This window comes from Caretta caretta, chromosome 6 (genome assembly GCF_965140235.1).
Source record: "Caretta caretta isolate rCarCar2 chromosome 6, rCarCar1.hap1, whole genome shotgun sequence".
NCBI lineage: Eukaryota > Metazoa > Chordata > Testudines > Cheloniidae > Caretta > Caretta caretta.
The window spans coordinates 86,795,894-86,818,953 of NC_134211.1; the positions used below are offsets into that span (position 1 = coordinate 86,795,894).

The 23,060-nt window shown below is 39.1% G+C and overlaps 1 protein-coding gene across 1 annotated transcript in view; it reads left to right on the forward strand.

The window, feature by feature from the left end:
• MIPOL1 (mirror-image polydactyly 1) overlaps positions 1-23,060 on the forward strand; it is a 294,447-nt gene that overhangs the window by 199,221 nt on the left and 72,166 nt on the right. Inside the window, exon 12 of the mRNA XM_048855134.2 lies at positions 20,021-20,115. Coding sequence (XP_048711091.1) covers positions 20,021-20,115 — 95 coding nt within the window. The remainder of the gene's footprint in view (positions 1-20,020; positions 20,116-23,060) is intronic.

A 23,060-nucleotide genomic window follows, 5' to 3' on the forward strand; every position in this document is an offset into this window, starting at 1 on the left:
ATTGTATCATAGAGTAAATGTTTACTTTCTGTGTTTTTTCCTTAGTGGTAAAGTTTGTTGTAGATGCTAACTTCCAGTTTGCAGCAATAACTCTCTCAGCCTAAATCTTAAATGGTGGTGGTAGTGGTGGTGATGATGGTTTTTAGCAAACATTAATGTCAGTCTGTTGATATCCAAAGACATTTTGAGGGAAGATTGCACAGCATGTCCAAAAATTAAGGTACCTTAAAAATATTAAAGTTGTTCAGAGACAGTAAAAGCAGTGGGCGCTGCTGGGAGCTCAGTCAGATGAGTGGTTATCTGGAGGTGAAAGATTGCTACCTATTATCAGTTTCTTGAGGTGGACATTTTTCCAGTAGTAATGTAAATTCTTTATTCTGTAAGTGGATGTGTTCAATGAAATCACCCATTTTCCTGGAGTCTTGATGCTATAAAGACGGGGGTGGGAAGGGTTGTAGAAGATTCTTAATCAGATACTTACTTTACAAATTCCCCCCTGTTTAAAGAGTACCACCATGAAGCAGATTAAAAAGAAAGCTAATGAGTTGCTACAAGAGGGCATTTTAGAGACTGGAGTCATAATAGATATTAGTATTTAAATAATGCTGCTGTGGCTGGAAAAGTATGGTATCCTTTTAATATGAAATATTAATGAAGCCTTGTGGAACATTTCTACTAATGTAGAAGACCCTTATTAAGTCTAATTTTGGGAATGTATGCAGTGTAGTTGTAGCCATGCTGGTTTCAGGATATTAGAGAGACAAGGTGGATGAGGTAATATCTCTTATTGGACCAAATTTTATGGAGAGAGAGACAAGCCTTCGAGCAACTAAGGTCTAAAGAAGAGCTCTGTGTGACTCTAAAGCTTGTCTCTCTCACCAATAGAAGTTGGTCCAACAAAAATATTACCTCACCTACTTTGTTTCTCTAACTTTGTGAAGACCATTGTGAACTAGCTAGGAAGGGCCCAATCCTGCTCCCACTGAAGTCATAGGGAAGACTTGCACTGACCTGAGAGGGAGTAGAATCAGGCCCTAAGTTAATAACCCCTGCAAAAGAGCAAATATACTTGGCTAACTTATTTTGACAATCACAGTTCAACTTTAATTACTTATGTCAACATTCCATGAAGTAGAATTAAATCTGTAGTATATTTTGTAAAATTGTACTCTAGCCTCTATCCATTAATAAATCTTTGCTGACAGGGAAAAATGACCAGTATTTTGTGTGCACTCCGAAAAGTGTAGAATAAATAGCAAGGTTCTAATGTAGTCAAAGAATCCATCTAAATGGCAGAATCTTTTTGAATAGAATTGACAGAATTTCAGTAGCTTATATATAATGAAAATGGGGATTTTAATTTCAGGGGGAAAACAATTTAGGGGTCTAACCCTTACTTTTGCAAGAATCTTTGTAGTAATTAACTTAAATGTAAGGTTTGCTTACTTTATTAAGTGCAATACTTGAATTATGTTTAGTTTGCATGTTTTACAGAAAATTCTGAAATGCAGTTATAGTGCATAGTAAATGTAACTTCTACCAATGTTTCCGTAGCAGTGTAAAACAGCATAGCATTACCTGGAAGCATGGAAATTGACATTTTAAAACTTTTATATATGAACTATGAGTCAATCATCTTGTGCATGTAAGAAAAAAATGCAGTGGTGAAGGATCTAATCCATATTTCACTATTTTTGTTCTTTTTTAATTTATTTTCTTTGAGGCTTCTTTGCTGCAGTGCCTCTAGCAATAGTAGTCCTGGATGTTAATACAATAGCAGAATTCACCCAAGGCTGTTGATGATTTAGTCATGCGAATCAACTTCATCTAAACAGTGTCACTAGGATCTAGTTCCTCCCTCAGAGGGGTGTGACCTTTTGATAGACATATGTAAATCTAGAAGCTCATTTATTACCAACACACTACTAATTCCTGTTGTAACCTGCAGAACCAGGAATTGAACCACACTTTTCTTAGGTACAGTAAACATTCGGAGCTACAGTATGGCATTCTCTTTACTGTCTTGATAGACTCAAACGAAGGAAGATTCAAATCAGTGAAGGATTTGCTTGCCACATTTTGCAAATCAACTTCTATCATATATTGATAAAAAAAAGTGTCCAAAACATCAAATTTACTTCAGCTTTTAACATAATGTTGAATGCAGATACACTGAATCTTAATTTTGATTGATTACATAGCAGGATAAGTTCATACTAAAATCTCTCCTTTGTCCTCTTTATCCTTTGCTCACCTTTTCATTCTTTGCATGTCAATTATTAACATTGTGACGTTACCTGTTGCTGCAGTAACTTTGTTTCAATGCAGCTGTTGCCAGGTAAAATTTGTTGAGAGCTTGATTGATTGGAACATTTACCAACATTTGATGAGATATCAAAAAGGATTTGTTATAGTCACAAGCATCAGTTTAACATTTTATTAGGGAACTGTTCTTATTGTTTATGACATACTATAGATTTGGATAAATAGGATAACCCCATAGTGTGTACAGTGCTGACGTGTACATGTTTCATTAGCAAGGTAAAGATTAATTTGAGTACAAGAGATATAAAAATGCATTGGAATAAATTCAATGGGCCAGATTTTGTTCTGAGCCTTATTCAGTGGGATTGCATGAATGTAGCAGAAGACAGAATGTGGTCCGGTTGAGTATGAATTCAGAGCATATCATAGAAATGTTGGGCTGGAAGGCACCATGAGAAGTTGTCTAGTCCAGTCCCCCATGCTGAGGAAGGACCAAGACCATCCCTGACAGGTGTTTGTCCAACCTGTTCTCCCTTGGAAACCTATGCCAGAGCTTAACTATCCTTATAGTCAAAAAGTTTCTGATAATATCTAACTTAAATCTCCCTTGCTGCAGATTAAGCAAATTACTTCTTGTCCTACCTTCAGCTGAGTTCAGTTGATCACCATCCTCTTTATAACAGTCCTTAACACATTTGAAGACTGTTATCAGGTCCCCCCTCACCCTTCTTTCTCAAGACCAAACTTGCCCAGGTTGTTTTTTTTTAACATATCCTCACAGGTCAGGTTTTCTAAACTTTTTATCATTTTTATTGCTCTCCGCTGGACTCACTCCAGTTTGTCCACATCTTTCTTAAAGACACATTTCTGCATCCGAGGCCTCACCAGTGCATACTGGCTCACAGCACAGTGACATCACGGTCTTATGAATGGCACAACTGTTAACACACCCCAGAATGATTTTAGCCTTTTTCTCAACTGCATCACATTATTGGCCCATATTCAATTTGTGATCCACTATAATCCCCAGATCCTTTTTAGTATTGCCTAACCAGTTATTCCCCATGTAGCGGTGCATTTGATTTTTCCTTACTAAGTATAGTAGTTTGCACTTGTTTTTACTGAATTTCATCTGGTTGATTTCAGACCAATTCTCCAATTTGTCAAGGTAGTTTTGAATTTTAACCCTGTCCTCCACAGTGCTTGCAACCCCTTCTAGTGTGGTGTCATTCACAAATTTTATAAGCATACACTCAATTCCATTATCCAAGTCACTAATGAAAATATTGAATAGTACCAGACCCAGGACTGACTGCTGCATGACTCCACTAGATATTCCCTCCTGGTTTGACGGCGAACTCTTTATCCTAATTTCATCCAGATCACCTTTCCTTAGTTAGCTTTTCATGTAATTCTTAAGGCTAAGAAGGTTTGTCTTAATTGTGCAATGTTGCCTTAATTGTTCCAAGTTAGGGTGTACCTTCCTGGACTATTAGGGTATGTCTACACTACAAAATTAGGTCGAATTTATAGAAGTCGTTTTTTTAGAAATCGGTTTTATATATTCGAGTGTGTGTGTTCCCACAGAAAATGCTCTAAGTGCATTAAGTGCATTAACTCGGCGGAGTGCTTCCACAGTACCGAGGCAAGTGTCGACTTCCGGAGTGTTGCACTGTGGGTAGCTATCCCACAGTTCCCGCAGTCTCCGGAAATGAGATTCAAATGTTCGTGGTTCTTTTCCTGTCTACCTGGCCAGTGCATCTGAGTTGAGAGTGCTGTCCAGAGCGGTCACAATGGAGCACTCTGGGATAGCTCCCGGAGGCCAATACCGTCGAATTGTGTCCACAGTACCCCAAATTCAACCCAGCAAGGCCGATTTAAGCGCTAATCCATTTGTCAGGGGTGGAGTAAGGAAATCGATTTTAAGAGCCCTTTAAGTCGAAAAAAAGGGCTTCATCATGTGGAGGGGTGCAGGTTTACATCGATTTAATGCTGCTAATTTCGACCTAAAGTCCTAGTGTAGACCAGGGCTTAGTGCTCACCGTAGGACTGTTGCAAGCTATGAGGCCTCTAAGTCCAGGTGCCTTCAAGTGTCCTAGTAGTATGCTAAGGGCCAAACAGTACACACTATAAGGTAGCTTGTTACTGTTGGATTATGTTTCAGTAATTTATTCTATAGAGGTAAAGTGTTGGTTATAATAAATTCATGCAGGTGGTTTGGTAATCCCAGTTTCTAAGAACTTTAGAATGTTAGGCAGGTCTCCCCAACCCCAAAAGGTATGCATCTACAGTCAAAGGTCATGGGTCCTGTCCCTGCTTAGGTGTGACAACTCCTAATGCTAATGGTGAATTCCTCGTCTTTCAGCTCCCACTTACTACTGCTGTTGCTGCTGCAGCCGTCAAAAAAAATAAATTTTTTTAAAACTGATAAAACTCGAAAAATGTCCTGATAGCAGCAGATCTAGCCTAATTTAACTAAAAGTATCTTTCAGTCTTAGGTATAATCCTTCCCTGAGCTCTTCCTAGGGACTAGTAGTCCTGTGCTGTCCACTTCTCCACCAGATATCCCCTCCCAGTACCATCTAGATCTTAGTCATTTCTTAGCAGAGTGGAGCCAGGCCACAACTTGTACCCTTTCCCTCTCCTTGTCCCTGTCAAATCATACATGGATATAAAAGAGAATGTAGGGAGCCAGACCATGCCTTCTGAGGGGGAAAGCTATGTGACAGCCCAGAAACTGCAGGGATGTGTACTGTAGGGGAGAGGCATCTATGCAGAGGGAGGAGAAAAGAGAATGAAAAGTGGTGGTTTAAAACAGCTTATTTACCCTTCCACCCCACCCTCAGGAACCTTTAGGCAGCAGGTGACCATTTGTGACCATTGTGCCATTTTCAGATGTCATTTCCTATTCTAAAATCTAACTTGGAAGATATTTAATATTCCTAATTTCATTTCTACAATAGAAATGGCTATGAAGAAACAAACTGCATCTTAAAGGTCAGCAGGAATCATGAGGAATAGGTACAAGAGGAGGAGTCCAAATAGTTCAGGCAGTTTGGGGAGTGCAAAGAAAGAAAAGTAAGAATACAATAGAGAAGAGGTCTGTGCAAGCTCCAAAATAGTAAAGACAGAGTGTATTTTTTCCCAACTTTTTTCTGTTCTGTTTCTGCCACGAATCATGTTTTGTATTTGAAGTGTTTTGTTTTGGTTTTTTAACTTCAATTACATTTAAAGTCTAATAGCAATGTCCCATCAATATGTGTATTAGTATTATTAAGCATTTGATACAATTCTTGGATGGTTCAAAAACACCTTGCTGTGGCTTATTGTTGTGGTGTTTGTCTACTCTCTAACACTGTACAATTGTTCCTAATGGAAATTAAAGTAGCTGAAGGGGGGGTTACTTTGTTTTAGGCATTCTTCTAAAAACAGAAAACTGATATTTATTTATACTCATGCTTGATCGGGTGTTTCTTTTACAGTATGAACTGAAAGCATATTAATGGATGTAAAGGTGTATGTGCAGAGATCTGTTTCCATGACTCTTGATTCCATTAAAAGCACTTCTTTTTCTTTTGGAGTAGGAAAGTGGGGATTGGAATATACTTTGTTTTTACTTTAGGATTCTGTACCATGTAGTTTACAATGCTTCTTGCTTTATAAGTATTTAATATAGAATTAATATATTTGCAGTTTTACAAATACATTTAGATGAAACACTTTTGGTTGGCTGATTTCTTTAAGTTTCCTTAAAGTTTCTGTACTTCCTATGAATTGCCCCAATGCTTACTGATGAGGGCAGAACTGGTTGTCAAGCTTCTCTACTTAAAGCTGAGTGAACAAGCTGCTTATGATGACCCAACAGAGACATAAGGGAGGTCTATGAAAGGGCAAGTATTCAACCAGCCTTAATCCTTGTTTTCAGTAAGGCAGTGTCTTTAAGTGCAGACTAATTAGTGAATAGACATGATTGTACATTGTTGTAGACATGTCTTTTGTTGGCCTGAGATGAACTGCCTGGCTAATATAAATGGTCTAAAAACTATTATTTTCCATTGCTTTTCTTTTTTTAATGCACTTTAATAGGCCATGGAGATGAGAAAATGTAAAACAAAGCAGGAACAAAATGAAATAAAAACCATATGACTATATACGCTGATGTAGTATGATTCATTCAGAAATTTTCTTTTATGCAGGTGGCCACCACCAGTGTAGATCTGAATGGTGTTATGCCACTATATGGTCTATACATTTTGATCCTTTTGATCTACTTGAATTAGAGAAAATATTTAATGTCCCTTCACAATAGCATACTGTAATACTTTGCATTTATATAGCACCTGGTAGACAACAATCTTAAAATAGTATACTAAACTGGGCAAGCATTATTATCCCATTTTACAGCTGAAGAAACTGAGCACAAAGTAAATTATTTGCCTCAGGAGTCAGTGGTCTAGTTTGGTCTCTTGAGAACCAAACCACTGCCCTAACCACTAGACCACACCATTTTCATTATATGTTGTATAATGCTAGTTCCTAACACCTAGAATTAGTGTTTATATATTTTTTTAAAAAAAATCAAGTGATGTACAGTGAAGTTAGGGAAAAGGTATATGGTAAGGATGTCCATTAAATGTAAATAAAAACCAGTCACAGAGCCAGCTGAGAAAGAGAGAACAGCCCTTAAAGATAGGCAGACATTTGAAATATGGCAAGCTAGTGAAAAGAATTTAAAGTGTCTGTTTCTGCTGTGTATTCCTCAGTTAGTGTTTGCATGACACTTGCCCCTTAAATGATATAATGCACATGGCAGCCATAACAAGTTACTATTTTTCTCATTTTCTAAAAATAACCATAGATTCCAGTAATATGTATTAACAGTGCCTTAGTTATTGAAACTCATAGATATAAGCTTTTTATTGCCTTTATCACCTGTATTATTGATTGGAGATAATTACTGCAAGGCAGCTGGCTGTTGGTTTTAGGGAGCATCAATTGTTCTCCTGCCCCAGCTGTTGGCTAATAAGCACAGTCAACACATCTGTTTCAACAGCTGGTAATTAACAAAAGCCTAATTGCTGCAACTCTTTTAACAACCAATCTATGAAAGAGTGGGGATGTGGAGGAATATTATTTACTTTGTGCTCTGCACTTTCTGTGACCAGTTTCTTTTTTCTTTTTCTACTTTGAACACCACTGCCTTTGTCTGACGCATTGAATAGCAGTAGAACACAATATGGTAATCCAGAGCTTAAGTTTTTCAGATCTTTGTTGGTGTTTCTTATTGCAACATTTCTTTGCTAAGTTGCAAGATAAAATGGATCAAAAGCATTTTGTAGAGTTCCATACAATGGCTGAAATCCACAGCGGTGTGCCTAGGCAATAGGGCTGCCAACTCTTGCCGCCTCCAAAAGAGGATGGTGGGTGTCACCTTTTCTATATATGTTTTATATCATTGGACCCCTTTCCCCCACAAAAAAAAAGAATGTTGTCATTCTAAAGGGCTGGTCATCTGAAGAATTTTACTCTTGCAGTCCAGGTCCTTCATAAATTGGGTTGTGCAAATGGAACCAGGATCTTTTCATCGCTCCATAAAATCTATGTGTGTTGGTCAGTTTAAAAGTGAAAATCCTTTACCACTGTGGAATAGATAGCATCTCAGCTTTCATAGTATAGATTTGGAAAGAATTCTACAGTCTTTACATTTATAGTATCTGTTAGTAAACATAAAATCAGAGAAAGAAAGAGAGCATGCACACATATCCTATCCTATCTATTTTTCCCTTCATACAATACAGCATATGTATATTTATTTGATATATCTATGTCTAAATAGAAGTTGTGTGAATGCATATGTAAGTTAATGGCAAAACTCCCATTGACTTAAATGGGGCAGGATTCCTCTCTCAGAACCTAATTTTCTTAAATCGAGGCTAAGATTTGCATGCATTTAAGTACTTGCTTCATACATGCAAAAGAGGTGCTCAAATATTAATGGATCTTGTGCCTCAAGTATTATGAAAGTTAGACCCATATTACAGATTGTATAGCCTGAATTAGACGACAAAATATTTTCCATGAACCATTATTTAAAGTTAATCCTTATACATTATATTTAAAACATTCAGCTAATGCTCAAAAACACTGCTAAAATGTCAGTGAAGATCACTTGATTAAACTGGTTTCCCTAACTTTTCAGTTGGCAAATATTACTATACACTCAGTTCTTTAATTGTCTGTTGGTTATGTTGAAAGGTATCGAGGAAATTCTACCCAAGTGCTTGCCATTGATAGAATACAGATTGCATAATTTTAAAAAATTTTGTTGGCAAGACCAGTTTAGTTGCAGGTGTTCAGGTGATGAAGTGTACAGTAGGTGCAGTGAGAAAGTATGAGACATCCTTTGAACAAACAAAAACAAAACTGTTGGCTAAAATTCTAACTATAGAAGGACACTGTTATATCGGGAAATGTTTACTGTGTGGGTTTAACAAGACATGACTTTTTCACACTGTAATTTTGTCTGTGGTGACTGAAATGGGCTCAATAGCATTTCACAAGTCTAATGCAAAAATTATGCCTTCTGCACTGGATTATAGATATGGAAATGTGTCAGAGCATTTGACAGTTCATTAATAAAAGGATTTGTTTTTCCAAATGTTTGCTTGGCTTTGCAAAACTGTAATTTTAAATAGAATATATTAACATTTTGTTCTTTTCACCTTCCAAATTTCAAATGCTTATAAGTGTTATCAAATACGCAGGGATTCCTTCTTTCATTGCTGAAATGTACCCATGCGTTGAATGGTGACAGAGGTTTAACAGTGCACAGCAACTGCACACCACAGCTAAGGATAGCAATTGAAAAAGAAAATTGTTTTCAATTGAAGCTACATGGAAATTTAGTAAGGAAGAATGCAGTTACCGCAACTGACATTTAATTAAGGACATATCCACCTTTCTCGCAAAAAGTGCCAGGAATCTTTAGCATCAGAACCTCGTTTTTATGTCTGATCTATAAGACTGCACTTCCTATAGTATAGTGCTCCAGAACCCCATATGGAGGTGTTTATCCCATATGGATTCAGGAGGAAGAGTGTCACCTATTGAATCCTCAGTAGCATCTTCTGCAACAGCTAAATGTTTTTTGGAGGGCTCCCATAATGTTTTAATAGGTATATCTTAATCAGAATTCCTGGCTGGACTTGTATTTGGGTGAGGGAAAAAAAGCATAATTCAGAATAAAGATTTTGGTGATATTTATATTCAGAACAGGTCATGATAAATCATAAAGGACAAATCCATAGCCCCACTATGATTGGTCCTTTTGTATCACTGGAATGGTGCAAGGAACCCTAAAGCCACCATAAATTGTCTGTAGAGGATTCTTGCAGCATACGAGACATTCCAGGGGCCTGCATAGATTGTGTCTCAGCAGTCTTTAGTTTAACCAGTGTCATTATGAGATGGATCAAGTTAATGCAGCCCTTAGGCTGCTCTAAACTGAGTCAGGGATCAGTTCAACCCCCAGCCAGTCACAGAATTGGGAAAGCAGAAAGATGGCTTAAAGCTACTTTTTCCTTCCTTTTCCGAATATGCCAAGCAAGATGGTGCAGTTGGGGACTGAGCTCAAAATGTTTCGCTAGGTGGTCTGATTGGAGCCTCAAATATCAAAGGAGAACACACATACAAAATGGGCTCCTATACAAGTCCATTGAAAAAGAAGCTCCTATAGTGACAAGTGTCTTGATACTTGCAGAATGCTCACCTCTGTTGTTTATTTGAGATATAAACATTGACTCTTTACTAATCCTAAATTTCCTAATCACAGATATATTGATTCTGTGTTGATAATTTCTTTGCTCTTTTCTTAAGAGTGACGTATTTGTCTAAAGTCTTAGTATTAAACTCAGCATTTTGATTCTGTGTTATGTATAGATGATAATATCTAATTAGATTTTTTTTGTGTGCCTGTGCATACTAATAGCTCAATTTCCCTTTCACGAACACAGGCCGTGTATATACAAATAGACATTAACTCAAACTCCCCCTCCTTGCCTACCCAAATCCTGCAAAAAATTACTCACGTGAGCAATGCCACTGAAGTCAACAGGCCTACTCATGTTTGTGATTCTTTGTAGGATAGTGATCTTTGTGAGCTGTTCATGATGTAACTGAATTTTTTGGTATGGTCTCATTTAATAGTTTCAAATAGTCAATATAAACAACAACAAAACTCTGACACTGTTGTTCTCAGCAGAAGTACCTCAGAGTGGTATATATGATTTTGGCACTATGAATGAAAAAGTACTACTTTGGGATATATTAATTATTTGTTTGCTCAATGAAATTAGCAAAAACTATGTTTTCCCATTTAGCATAAATTGTAAGCATTCAACACAAATTGGTTAACTGCTTTTCATTGAGTACAGTATTTTGCTTAATTACCTGAATTGACTTTTTGTACTTGAATGAGGAGTGAAGAATTTAAATGTGTGGATTTTTCCTTTCAAAGGGAAATTTAGTGATTGTGAAAGATATTGGACTAACAGCTCTGAAAACTGATACTTTGTCTACAACACAGATATAACTAGAGTTGGCAGAATTTGATTTTTATTTTTTTATAATTTTGAAGGATAGTATCCTTTTATTTTTAAGCATTTTTTTAGATTATCAATTTAAATGTTCACAGCTGTGGGAAATTATGAGGGGGTGAGACACTAAGTATTTAATGACAACAGACACTGAGATTTTAAATGTGAAAGCTTTATAACCATTAAAACACAAATTATCAACATCACATTAAAAAACACAAATTAAACCTGCTTAAATCAAACTCTAACAAGTTCTCAAACAGCATTTTTCTTACTTTGCATAACTGTAAATTTTGATTAATTATTGATGGAAATATTTTTCATCTGTTTGTGCGTGTACGGTGAAATTTAAGCCTAATTATAACCTATGACAGCAGCAGTGTTAGCTTCTGTAGGTCCCCCCACCAATGTACTTCAACCCTGATCTGGATGCTAGAGGGATTGTTCACTTATTGTACATGGCCATTCGGTCCTAAGTCACTCTCAAGATTTCCCAGAGAGATGTGTGGTGTATTTTGGAACAGGGAATGATGAACAAACTTAGGTCCAGATTTATAAAAGTATTTAGGCATTGCTTTGCTCAGTACTGCAACGTCTAACTGACTTAAGAGCCCAAGTCTCATTTTCAAAAGCACGGAGGAGCCTAAGTCCCATTGATTTTCAGTGCTTAATTTACTTTTGAAAATGAGACTTGGGCTCCTAAGTCAGTTAGATCTTGCATTGCTGTGGGAAGCTACACTTAAAAACCTTTTAAAGTCTTGGCCTTTGACAGGTGCTAGCTTGATGTCACGGGAGCCCTTTCTTTGGACAACAGGTATCAACACTGAAACTTTCCCACACCACTTTGTCACCTGTGGTACCAAGCTAGCACCTGTCATAAGCACAAAGATCCAGACTTTAAAAGGTGTTAAAGTGGTGCTTCACTCAGCACTGCAAGGCCTAACTGACTTAGGAGCCCAAGTCTTGTTTTCAAAAGTGGCTCATGCACTGAGGAATCATAGAATATCAGGGTTGTAAGGGACCTCAGGAGGTCATCTAGTCCAACCCCCTGCTCAAAGCAGGACCAATCCCCAACTAAATCATCCCAGCCAGGGCTTTGTCAAGCCTGACCTTAAAAATATCTAAGGAAGGAGATTCTACCACCTCCCTAGGTAACGCATTCCAGTGTTTCACCACCCTCCTAGTGAAAAAGTTTTTCCTAATATCCAACTTAAATGTCCCCCACTGCAACTTGAGACCATTACTCCTTGTTCTGTCATCAGCTACCACTGAGAACAGTCTAGATCCATCCTCTTTGGAACCCCCTTTCAGGTAGTTGAAAGCCTAATAGAGATTTGGGCTTCTAAATCAGTTAGGAATAACTGTTTGCTGATATATGCAAATGGCGTCTGTGGTTTTCTCACCTTTTCACAGTATGTGTTATGATTGGTAATACAAGAAATTACTTGCTAGGCCTCCATATACAGGATTCTTGTTGTTTTAAAAAATTGCCTGCAGCTAGATTTCATAATAAAACTATTTCTGCCTGGAATCTGTTGTAATCTCTGCATATAACATTACCTGCCTGCAGAAACCAATCTGACATCTGGTTTTGAATGCACTACTTGGTGCTGTGACAATTGAAGCACAATTGTTGACACGTAGGGTATGTCTACACTACGAAATTAGGTTGATTTTATCTAAGTCAATTTTATACAGTCAATTATGTATGTCCCCACTAAGCGCATTAAGTCGGTGGAGTACATCCTCACTACCTTGGCTAGCATCGACTCACGGAGCGGTGCACTGTGGGAAGCTATCCCACAGTTCCCGCAGTCTCTGCTGCCCATTGGAATTCTGGGTTAAGCTCCCAATGCCTGATGGGGCAAAAACATTGTTGCGGGTGGTTTTTGGGTTCGTGTCGTCAGTCTCCCCTCCCTCCCCCTGTGAAAGCAACTGCAGACAATCATTTCACAACCATGCAGATTCCATAGCACGGCAAGTATGGAGCCCACTCATCTCACCGCTGCTGTTTGAGAGCATTGTAAACACCTTGCACATTATACTGCGGTATGTGCAGAACCTGGCTAAGAGACGGCAGCACAAGGACGATTATGAGGACATGGGACACAGACGTTCCTAAAAGCACAGGCTGTGGCAATTGGGACATCATGGCGGCAGTGGGGCTGGTTGATACAGTGGAACACCGATTAGCGTTCAGCTGTGCCCTATCAGTGCAGGAGGACTGTATGAGCTCGTAAAACATGTCATCACGAGTGTGGTTTTTTCACCTTCTAATATGCGATAACCTCAGGGACGGAGATGATAGGGGGAGCATAGAAACATTTGCACCTGCAGGGGGATAAAAAGGGAGAGTAAAATTTAAGATGATACATTTCTGAGAACAAAAGGGAGACACTTTCACAATTAATCAAGCAATTCACAGCAGACAGCACATGTGCTTTAGGTACAAGGTCACATTTTGCCTTTTATATTGAGCGCCGGCCGGTATGGTGACACATCACACATGGCTGGGCAACAGAATTCGGTTTCCAGGCAGCCATGGTAAGCCAAAGGGTACTTGGTTTGGCTTCTGACGCCTTCATAACATGTGGGAATGTTTTCAAACTGCAGCATCCTCCTTTCCCATAGCAAGCAATGCCAGTTGGGTTTGCCATTTAAACGGAGGGGCTGTGGTTTTCGGGTGGATGTACAGCACACACCTTCCTCCACCCCTCCGTGTGGCTATTTGGGATGATCCCTTCACCTCTCCCCCCGCCGTGTGGCTATGGGATGATCCCTTTTAGGGGAGCGCTACTGTTCCCTTACAAAAATTCCCTTATTTCAACCAGGTGACCATGAATGATATCACTCTCCTGAGGCTAACACAGAAAGATAAAGAGCGAATGTTGCTTGAATGCAACCAAAACCCAGGACCATTCGCTGCCATGCTTTGTGCTGCAATGATTCCAGACTACTTGCTACTGGCTTGGCGTGGTAAAGTGTCCTACCGTGGAGGACGAAATAAGGCAGCCCTCCCCAGAAACCTTCTGCAAAGGCTTTCAGAATACCTCCAAGAGAGCTTCATGGAGATGTCCCTGGAGGATTGCCGCTCCATCCCCAGACACGTTAACAGACTTTTCCAGTAGCTGTACTGGCCACGAATGCATCCCAAGTCTTCAGAGAAAATCAAACATTAAACACTGGCTTTTAAACCCTGTACTGTAGTTACAAATGTGCACTCACCAGAGGTGCCTTCTCCGCCTTCAGGGTCGGGGATCCCGTCTTGGGAGGGTATTGGCTCCAGGGTGATGAAAAGGTCTTGGCTGCCAGGGAGAATGGATTCCCCGCTTGCCTGCTGCCCATTCTCCTCCTTCTCTTCCTCATCCACAAAATCCTCCTCCTTGTTGTGTGAGACTCCCCCTTTGCAGGTGTCCACGGACAGTGGTGGGGTAGTGTTAGGGTCCCGCCCTAGAATGTCATGCAGCTGATCATAGAAGTGGCATGTATGGGGCTCTGACCCAGGGTGACCATTTCTCTCCTTTGTCTTTTGGTAGGCTTGCCTGAGCTCCTTGACTTTCACATGGCACTGCTGTGTGTCCCTGTTGTAGCCTCTCTCCACCATGCCCTGTTCGATTTTGGCATATATATTAGTATTTCTTCTTTTTGATCGGAATTTTGCCTGCACAGATTCTTCTCCCCTTACAGCAATCAGATCCAGTGTCTCCCGTTCACTCCATGCTGGAGCTCATTTGGATCTAGACTATTCTCAGTGATAGCAGATGACAGGACAAGGAGTAATGGTCTCAAGTTGCAGTGGGGGAGATTTAGGTTGGATATTAGGAAAAACTTTTTCACTAAGAGGGTGCTGAAACACTGGAATGCGTTACCTAGGGAGGTGGTGGAATCCCCTTCCTTAGAAGTTTTTAAGGTCAGGCTTGACAAAGCCCTGGCTGGGATGATTTAGTTGGCATTGGTCCTGCTCTGGGCAGGGGGTTGGACTAGATGGCCTCCAGAGGTCCCTTCCAACTCTGTTATTCTATGATTCATTTGCGATTCTGGGGGGACTGCATGGTCACCTGTGCTGCTGAGCTCACCATGCTGACCAAACAGGAAACAAAATTCAAAAGTTCCCAGGGCTTTTCCTGTGTACCTGGCTAGTGCATCGGAGTTGAAAGTCCTGTCCAAAGTTACAATGGAGCACTCTGGGAGCTCCCGGAGGCCAATAACGTCAATTTGTGTCTGCACTACCCCAAATTCAACCCAGCAAGGTCAATTTTAGTGCTATTCCCCTCGCCGGGGAGGAGTACAGAAGTCGATTTTAAGAGCCCTTTAGGTCGGCGAAACGGGGTTGCTTGTGTAGATGCATTCATTATAAAAGCGACCTAATGCGGCTAAATTCAACCTAACCCTGTAGCGTAGACCAGGGCTAAGATGGTCTTCTGCCTGAAATAAACTATCTAGTTTGCATATGTAATAATCCATATGTGCTGAATAGATTACATGTGACTTTTGGGTTTTAGAGATTATGTGCTTAAATCCACAGAAACTAAGGGTGAAATCCTGGCTTTACTGAAGTCAGTAGGAGTCTGCCATTGACTTCGGTAGGGCCAAGATTTCACCCTACGCCTCTTCACTATGTGATTAAAACAGTCCTTTGGTTTTCAGAAATACCATATGCAATAAAATATTTCAGGGTGGTACATTCCATGTATTAATCACGCGTATTTGCCTTGGATTGCACTTGAGATAACTAACTCATTTTACCTCTGCATTTGCAATATTTCAGGTATTTCCTAAAGTATAGGATATTAAAAAATGTTACTGCAGATACTCAGGAAATGTTATCAATGTATCTAAGGTAAAATAGGCAGGTTCTTAAAGTAACTTTAATTCAGAGGAATGTGAACTTTTCATATATCAATTTGCCTCCATAATGTGATAACATACTAGAATTAGCATGTAGTATTTTTATGGGCACATAGTTAGCTCCTACATGTAAAATATTTGCTATAATAATATTTTATGCCACACTCCCCAGTGTGAGGTGATCGTGTAAGGGGAAGACTATGGAACTAAAGTCATAAACAAAATGTTACAAAACACTTTTCTTTACATGGGTTAACTAGCATCAGGCTCAATTTGCTTTTATTACAATGAAACAAATCATGTGTGCACTACCTGTTCAAAATTGCTGTTCAGCCCTTTCCTTTTCTTTGATAGAGCAATAAAAGCCATATTCTTCCCTGACTGTACTATCTGGAAAATGTTTGTTCTGGCCTAGATCCATAATACTGAATCAGGACTGAAGTTTTCAGAAATGAATGCTCATGTGATGTAGCAGTAATATTCATGTGAGACAGACAGGGAATTCTAATGCAGGATTTGTTGTCTGCAACCTTAAGACTAAGGCAAAACACAGACCGCTATGAGTGTTGTCATTTACATGTCTGCTGCAAATATCCCTGGACAGTATTAAATAACAGAGTAAGGATTGGGTTGGGGAGCGTGGTATTAGATTGCAGAGTGAAACAGTTTAATTTGCTGTTCCTGCTGATTAAAATTTCTAGATACGAACTAATAAGAGTTATATTCTCTATTGAGATCTATCGCGTTTGTGCCCCTGAGGAATGTCAGCCAGTCAATGGATCTGAACCACCCCCTAAATCCTGCCATGCCCCCTCCAGCAAGAGGGGGCACAGGTGGTATAAGCCAGCTACACCAACTTTGTTCCACCCAGGCCAGGGGGAATCTTCAGCTGCCCCTTTAGGATTAGGTTAGCTTTCTGGCTGCTTTGATCTACCTCAGCAATGCAAAGCAACCAAAGGCAGGGCTGAGGATTTAACCCTAGATATGCAACCACTTGAGGGTTGGTTACACCTCTTTCCTTGTACTTTTCAGAAATTGTGCCTGTGGCAGTAGAAAGTCACAGTTGTCCTCTCCGCTTGGGATCTCTATTATACGTTCTGCAGTTAGGCCCCGCTTTGGCCAAGTACTGAAGCATGTGCATAACTTTCAGTACGTAAGTAATCCTGTTAAACTCAATGGGACTACTCAAGGACTTAAAGTTATGCACATATTTAAGTACTGTACTGGAGCCTTATTCCCCATGAGATGCTTTCCTTGATGTCAAGAGGAGTTCATCATGTGGTGCATGCATGTAACATGCCATAGATGTCCCATAGTGCAGATAAGGGGTCGGAATTTTATTCAGTATGTTGAGCATTTTTTAAATAATTAGAAAGCATCCCCTGATAATGCAGTATGCAGGGTCCTTTATTTTGTGACTATCACTTCGGTCATTAGGATATACACAGCTGAATTTTGGTACCACTTTCAAAATTGAGGAGGAAAGATCAGCACTCTGTAAAATTTGCTGCCTACATCAAATTAATGTTGATTTTCCATGCCCTCTTCTCTCCTCAGCTTAATCAAAATTCTGTTGCTGGAACACAGTAACAACTTTCCATCCTGTTCAAACATTTCAACTATTTTTTAAGTCATAAATGTTTATGGACACCAGATCTCGACTGGGCACAGGAGAGTTGTGCCAGGGAGCCAGTTACAATATCGTGATTCTCAGGCCAGCTCTAGCTCCATTTCTGCTTAGATCTGTTGTGAGAGAGGTCTAAATCCCTACACTAGCATTTGGCCCTTAATAGACCTTCTGCTAGTGGAGTATAAATGCAGTGCACCCCCACATCTTAGAGGGGGACAGTGGGTGCAGCGCATGGAGCCAGCACACCTAGGCCAAAAAGGGAGTATCTGTAATGCAGGGCAATTCTCTGCTGGCTATGTGCTGCCAATTTTCATTTAGCTCAGGATTGAGGGAGTAGAAAGGTAGCTTAGACTCATATGCCCTCATCACCCCACAGCTGTACCAAGCGTAAACAGTTGAGCCTCTCCACTACTGAAACAATCTTCAGGACTTTCTCTTCCACTATATAATCTCCAAATTAGTCAGAACAAGGACTTGAACCCACCTCTCCCACATCCTAGGTGAGTGCTATAACCATAGAGCTATAGAATCAGTCTTTCCCTGGCCTGCTGAATGTTTGATTACTTATACGAGTGGAATAGCTCCATCAGGTGCAATTGAGGAGAAAGACCACCCCAGAATAGCTGGAGCAAGAACTTGAACCGGTCTCCCACATCCCAGATAAGTACCCTCACTGCTTGGTGCTTGCTCTTGCCTTCTCTCTCACCCCACTCCCAGCTAAGTCCCCCTTCCCTGTCATGATCACATACCCAGGCTGAAATTTTTTGTTATCCACCCCCACAAATCACATGCGAGAAGACTGGCAACATGCCTATTACTTTTCTGTTTTTGTTATTTTTGACTATATTGAGTCTAGTGAGCTGGATTCTCCTCTCATTTATGCTGGTGTAAATCAGGTGAAACTCCAATGAAATCAGTGGAGTTAGACTGGTACAAAGTTGGCATAAATAAGAGTCTCAAGCCCCAATGTCTTCTGAACTTTGTCCTGAAAAGCGTGACTTGAATGGTAGGTGTACTTTTTTGTATACTTCCCTAAAGAGACTAGCCGTTAATCTCTCTGTGCGTAGGTGTGTCTGCTGCAAACATTTCCTTCCAGTCTACCATTTCAATCACACTTCACAGTACACTGAAAATTGGCAAGGATGTTAATTATTGGCCTCTAGAACAAACCACCTACTTTGATTTGAGCATGTTTTTTCCAATTTTTAAGTATGTTGTTTCACCGACAGTACGGTATAATTATAGAAAATCGCTTAGTTTGGCTAACATTCTTGTGTTCTGTGAGTTCTCTTTGCAAAGCTGTAAGCAGCACCAGGCTCAGGACTTAAACAGCTCACCTGGAGAGTACTTTAACCTCTTAGTGCCACGAGTTAGGGCTTGCCAACTCCAAGTGCTCATGCAAAGTGCATTGCCGTTCAGCATCAGGCACTCTAAATCAGTGTTACTGAGAGGTTAAGCATTAATATGCTTCACTTTCAAGGCTAAAAGAGACCATGTGTGTAGTAAAATAGTCTGTGCTTGTTGTTCTCTTAACAGCTTATTATAATTTGTTTATATTACAGTAGCACCTAGAGGTTCAACTGATATCAGGGCCTCTCTCTGCTGTGCACTGAACATATAAATATTAAAAGACAGTGCCTGTCCTGAAGAGCTGCAGTCTAAATACACAAAAGAAAGGGGGATGAAAGGAAGTATTATTATCCCCATTTTTACAGATGGGAAATTGATGCACAGAGAGATTGAGTTGCTCAAGGTCATACAGTGAGTCTGGCAGACCTAGATCTACTGAGTCCCAGTCCAGTGCCTGAAACATATCCTTCCACTCTATGTATGCACAGCTCATCTATTGTGTCTGGAATTCACCAAGACTTTTTTTTTTGTAGCCTCAGGGAGTTGGTGGGTGCAAGGCCAGGGACACTGACAGAATTCACACATGGTAGTACACTGAGGAGTTGCACACACCCTTTTGGGTTTTATGTCCTATGACTTCTGGTAATTGGTTGATCTGCAGTAGCTGTATAATGTACAATATAATAAAAAATATATTGAATGGTAGGGAACCCTGCCTAATGCAAGCCCAGTCTTATTTGTAGTTAAATCAGTTAATCATCCTGTGAGATATTAAATAAATGATATGAAACCTGAGTACTCTGGGGAGTCCTAAATCACTATTAGTACTAGATTTTTAAATATTCAAAGTGATTAAGCTATGGTCCTATATTAAACATACGTGCACTTATTTCTCCATACCTCTTCTCAGACAATTACAGGAACTGGTCAATACCCTTACTTAGCACTCTAACAACAGTACTTTAGTTCAAGATTTAGCATTCTGAATACCATGTAAATATATTTGTTGGCAAACAGCTGGATAAAATTGAAGAAGAAATTAATATGGGAACTGGGAATATAGAAAAGCAGAAGGAAAAAGTAGGGAAATTTGTTTAGAACATTACCAACTGAAAGATGTCAATACTTACAAATAATTACAATAGTATACCAACTAAATAAGAATGTTGTAATAATGAACAAATGGGTAATATTACAGAGGACTACGGTTTTGTGTATAATCAAACCTACAACAGAGCTGAAATTAACATTCATAAAGGATTGCTGTATTTTTTTCATTGTGCTTAAAACAGCACAGTCTTCTCTTAAATAATTATCACCTATCTATTTGCAGGCAAAGTTGCTAGCTATGCAACAAGAGCGAGAGACTGCTGTTCAACAGAATAAAAACCTAGAAGAAGAAATTCAGACGCTACGTGTTTATTACAGGTAAAATCATTTATATTATTGTAAATGTGATGACTCATAGGGGAAATTTTCTGCATGGCTTTATAACTGTAAGTGAGGAAATGGCCTTACTGCTTAGGTATTTGTTAGGAACATGTATAACTGCCTTGGGTTATACATATTCCATGGGCCTTAAATTCCAAAGAGTGTGAAGCTAGCAGATTTCTTTTCTAGATTTCCCACCTTTCTGATCTTCAAGCCCTATTCCGAAATCCAAAGTGTCATCTCCTGTGATTGTTGGTTTATTAACAATGACTCAGTGCCATGAAGTATCTTTTTATAAAGATGGTTGCATGGCTAATTATTACCTGGATTTGTGCTGGAAATGGCCCACCTTGATTATCATACACATTGTAAGGAGAGTGATCACTTTAGATAAGCTATTACCAGCAGGAGAGTGGGGGGGGGGGGGGGAGAAAACCTTTTGGAGTGATAATCACCCATTTTTTCATGGTTTGTGTGTATAAAAACATCTTCTGTATTTTCCACAGTATGCATCCGGTGAAGTGAGCTGTAGCTCACGAAAGCTTATGCTCAAATAAATTGGTTAGTCTCTAGGGTGCCACAAGTACTCCTTTTCTTTTTGTGAATACAGACTAACACGGCTGTTACTCTGAAACATGGCTAATATAGTTTCATTTCAATAGTCCTGCTCTTTATTCCTTTGGGTTTTTTTTCTGTGTAGTAATTCTCACTCAGTGTTCTTGATGAAATTCAAAAAGTTAGATGCAGCAATGCATTCACTAAAAAACAGACCCATATGTGCTGGAACTAGGGATGCTGGGAGTGTTGCTGCACCCCGTGGCTTGAAGTGGTTTCCGTCATGGTTCAGTGTCTCCTGGCACCTCCACTATACAAATTGTTCCAGCACCGCTGGACAGAGCCTATTTCTTACTTGATTATCTGCACTTACCTAGCTTTATCTGCATTGATTTAGGAAACACAAAATCTGTTGAATTCTAGAACTGTGTTTTCTTTTCTAGACTCCTACATAATGCAGAATTTTGATTGCTTTATATTCTACAATAGTTAGTGGCGCGGACAGCCATTCTCTCATTAATTTTGGAGGCCTGTGAAAAACTTCTCCATGGATCACTGGATTTGTTTAGTCTCTAAGGGAAGGCTGTGTGGTCCAGTGAAGAAGTTAGGTTGTTTTATGGGGGAGCGGTTGTGTTACTATTTCTCTTCATCCTGACCTCCTAGTTTATCAGCCTACAATACGGGCAACAGATTAGGTGCAGAATTCTTGACATCAGTACAAGAAGAAAGTCTGAAAGTTGAATGTATAGCTATTGCAAGGGACATGGTCTGCAGAAATAATACAGTGATACATGACTGGTGTGTTCATTTAAAATTTAAAACAGAAGGGGACTCGTTTGTTACAGCTGAAAAAATAACTGCAACAACACCGCATTTTTCTTGTGTGTCTTCTGTATTTCCACACAATGTTTCAGCTGAGACGGAGATTCCATTTGCAGGTTTCTAGTAGCTGTTAACGCTTCCCTTGTTCCTTATATTTATTAAAAACTTGTATTCCTAAATCTCCTCAGCATTTCTGAAAACCTTTGCTTTGGTTATTAGTCAATAGAAACTCCAAGGAATCTTTTAGTATTTCTTTTAACTAATTTGTTCAGCATTCAATGAAAAATTACTAGATACACTATAGTAAACTAGAAATAATGCATTACAAAACAGCATTATTCACTTTGAAAGGACTTGAAAAATAGTAAAAATAATTTGATTTACTTTTTTATCATGCAACTTCAAAAATTCAAGCTCAGAATTTACGAGTTGGTCTGTAAGCATAAAGACGGAGCACATTTTTATTCTAACGTGAAAAAGTTCCATAGGAGCAGACGTTAAAGCAGACAGTAGACTATAGTCTGTTGATGCAAATACTTCCAGTCACATGAATATTACCTCCATATCTGAATATACCACATAGTTAACTAAGTTCTGACCTTTAATTTCACCTAACAATTTAGTGCTAATTTGATTATGGTATTTGATAATCTATGATGATTATGGTCTGGTATCATTAGATATATGAAATTATAAACTGAATTAATATAATATGCTCTGACTGTAGAGCTTTCAGTACCAACTAATAACTAGGTTATAGAGCCCTTTATAAGGTTAGAAATAGAGAACTTTGACCCGTAAATGCCATTTCTCCCTTGATGTCTTAAGTGGTTGCTTTTTTCTAGCACATTTAGAATTCAGTCCCATATGTATACGTACGTGTCATCAAGAAAAGATACAATGCAGCTTTTAATATTATCTCCAAAACTTTTGTAGAAGTCAATATAATAATAAAGAATAAAAAGGGATTAAGTTTACTCCCGAAAGTTACATTGAACATTTCTGCAGTTTCACTTCTGTTTATCATTGGGGAATAAATTAACTTATAACAGCAGTGGATAGCCACTTGTATTAGTTTGGGCCTGAACAAATTCACTGAGGAAGAGAATGTTAAATTTAAAGGGGTCAGAGTCATGTTCAGGACATGATTTATTTTTTTTGGTCACAAACTAGTAGCACTACATTCCAAGACTCAGCCAGTATAATAATGACATCCTCTTCTGTAATAAAGAGTACGCCTAAGTCTCTCTGCTGATTTGCAGTGCTTCCTTATATTTCCTATTGTTGAGAAAAAATGCAAACTGAAATAATCAAACACTGATCAAATCCTATTGTTTGCTGCCATCAGAACAAGATTTATTGTGTTAAATAATAACAGTGATACTAGTAGTTCAGTGTTCTTTAAATCTTTGTTAGAGGGTGTGTCTAGTTTTCACAGTGCACAGTATGCTACCTTTAGTAGTAATCTCAAATATGAAGTTTTCTGTTGACATGTTGGATACAAGTTCATTAGAAGGTGAAGAGGGGGTATGATATTTTCCCTTTTTGCTTCCCATATTTTTGTG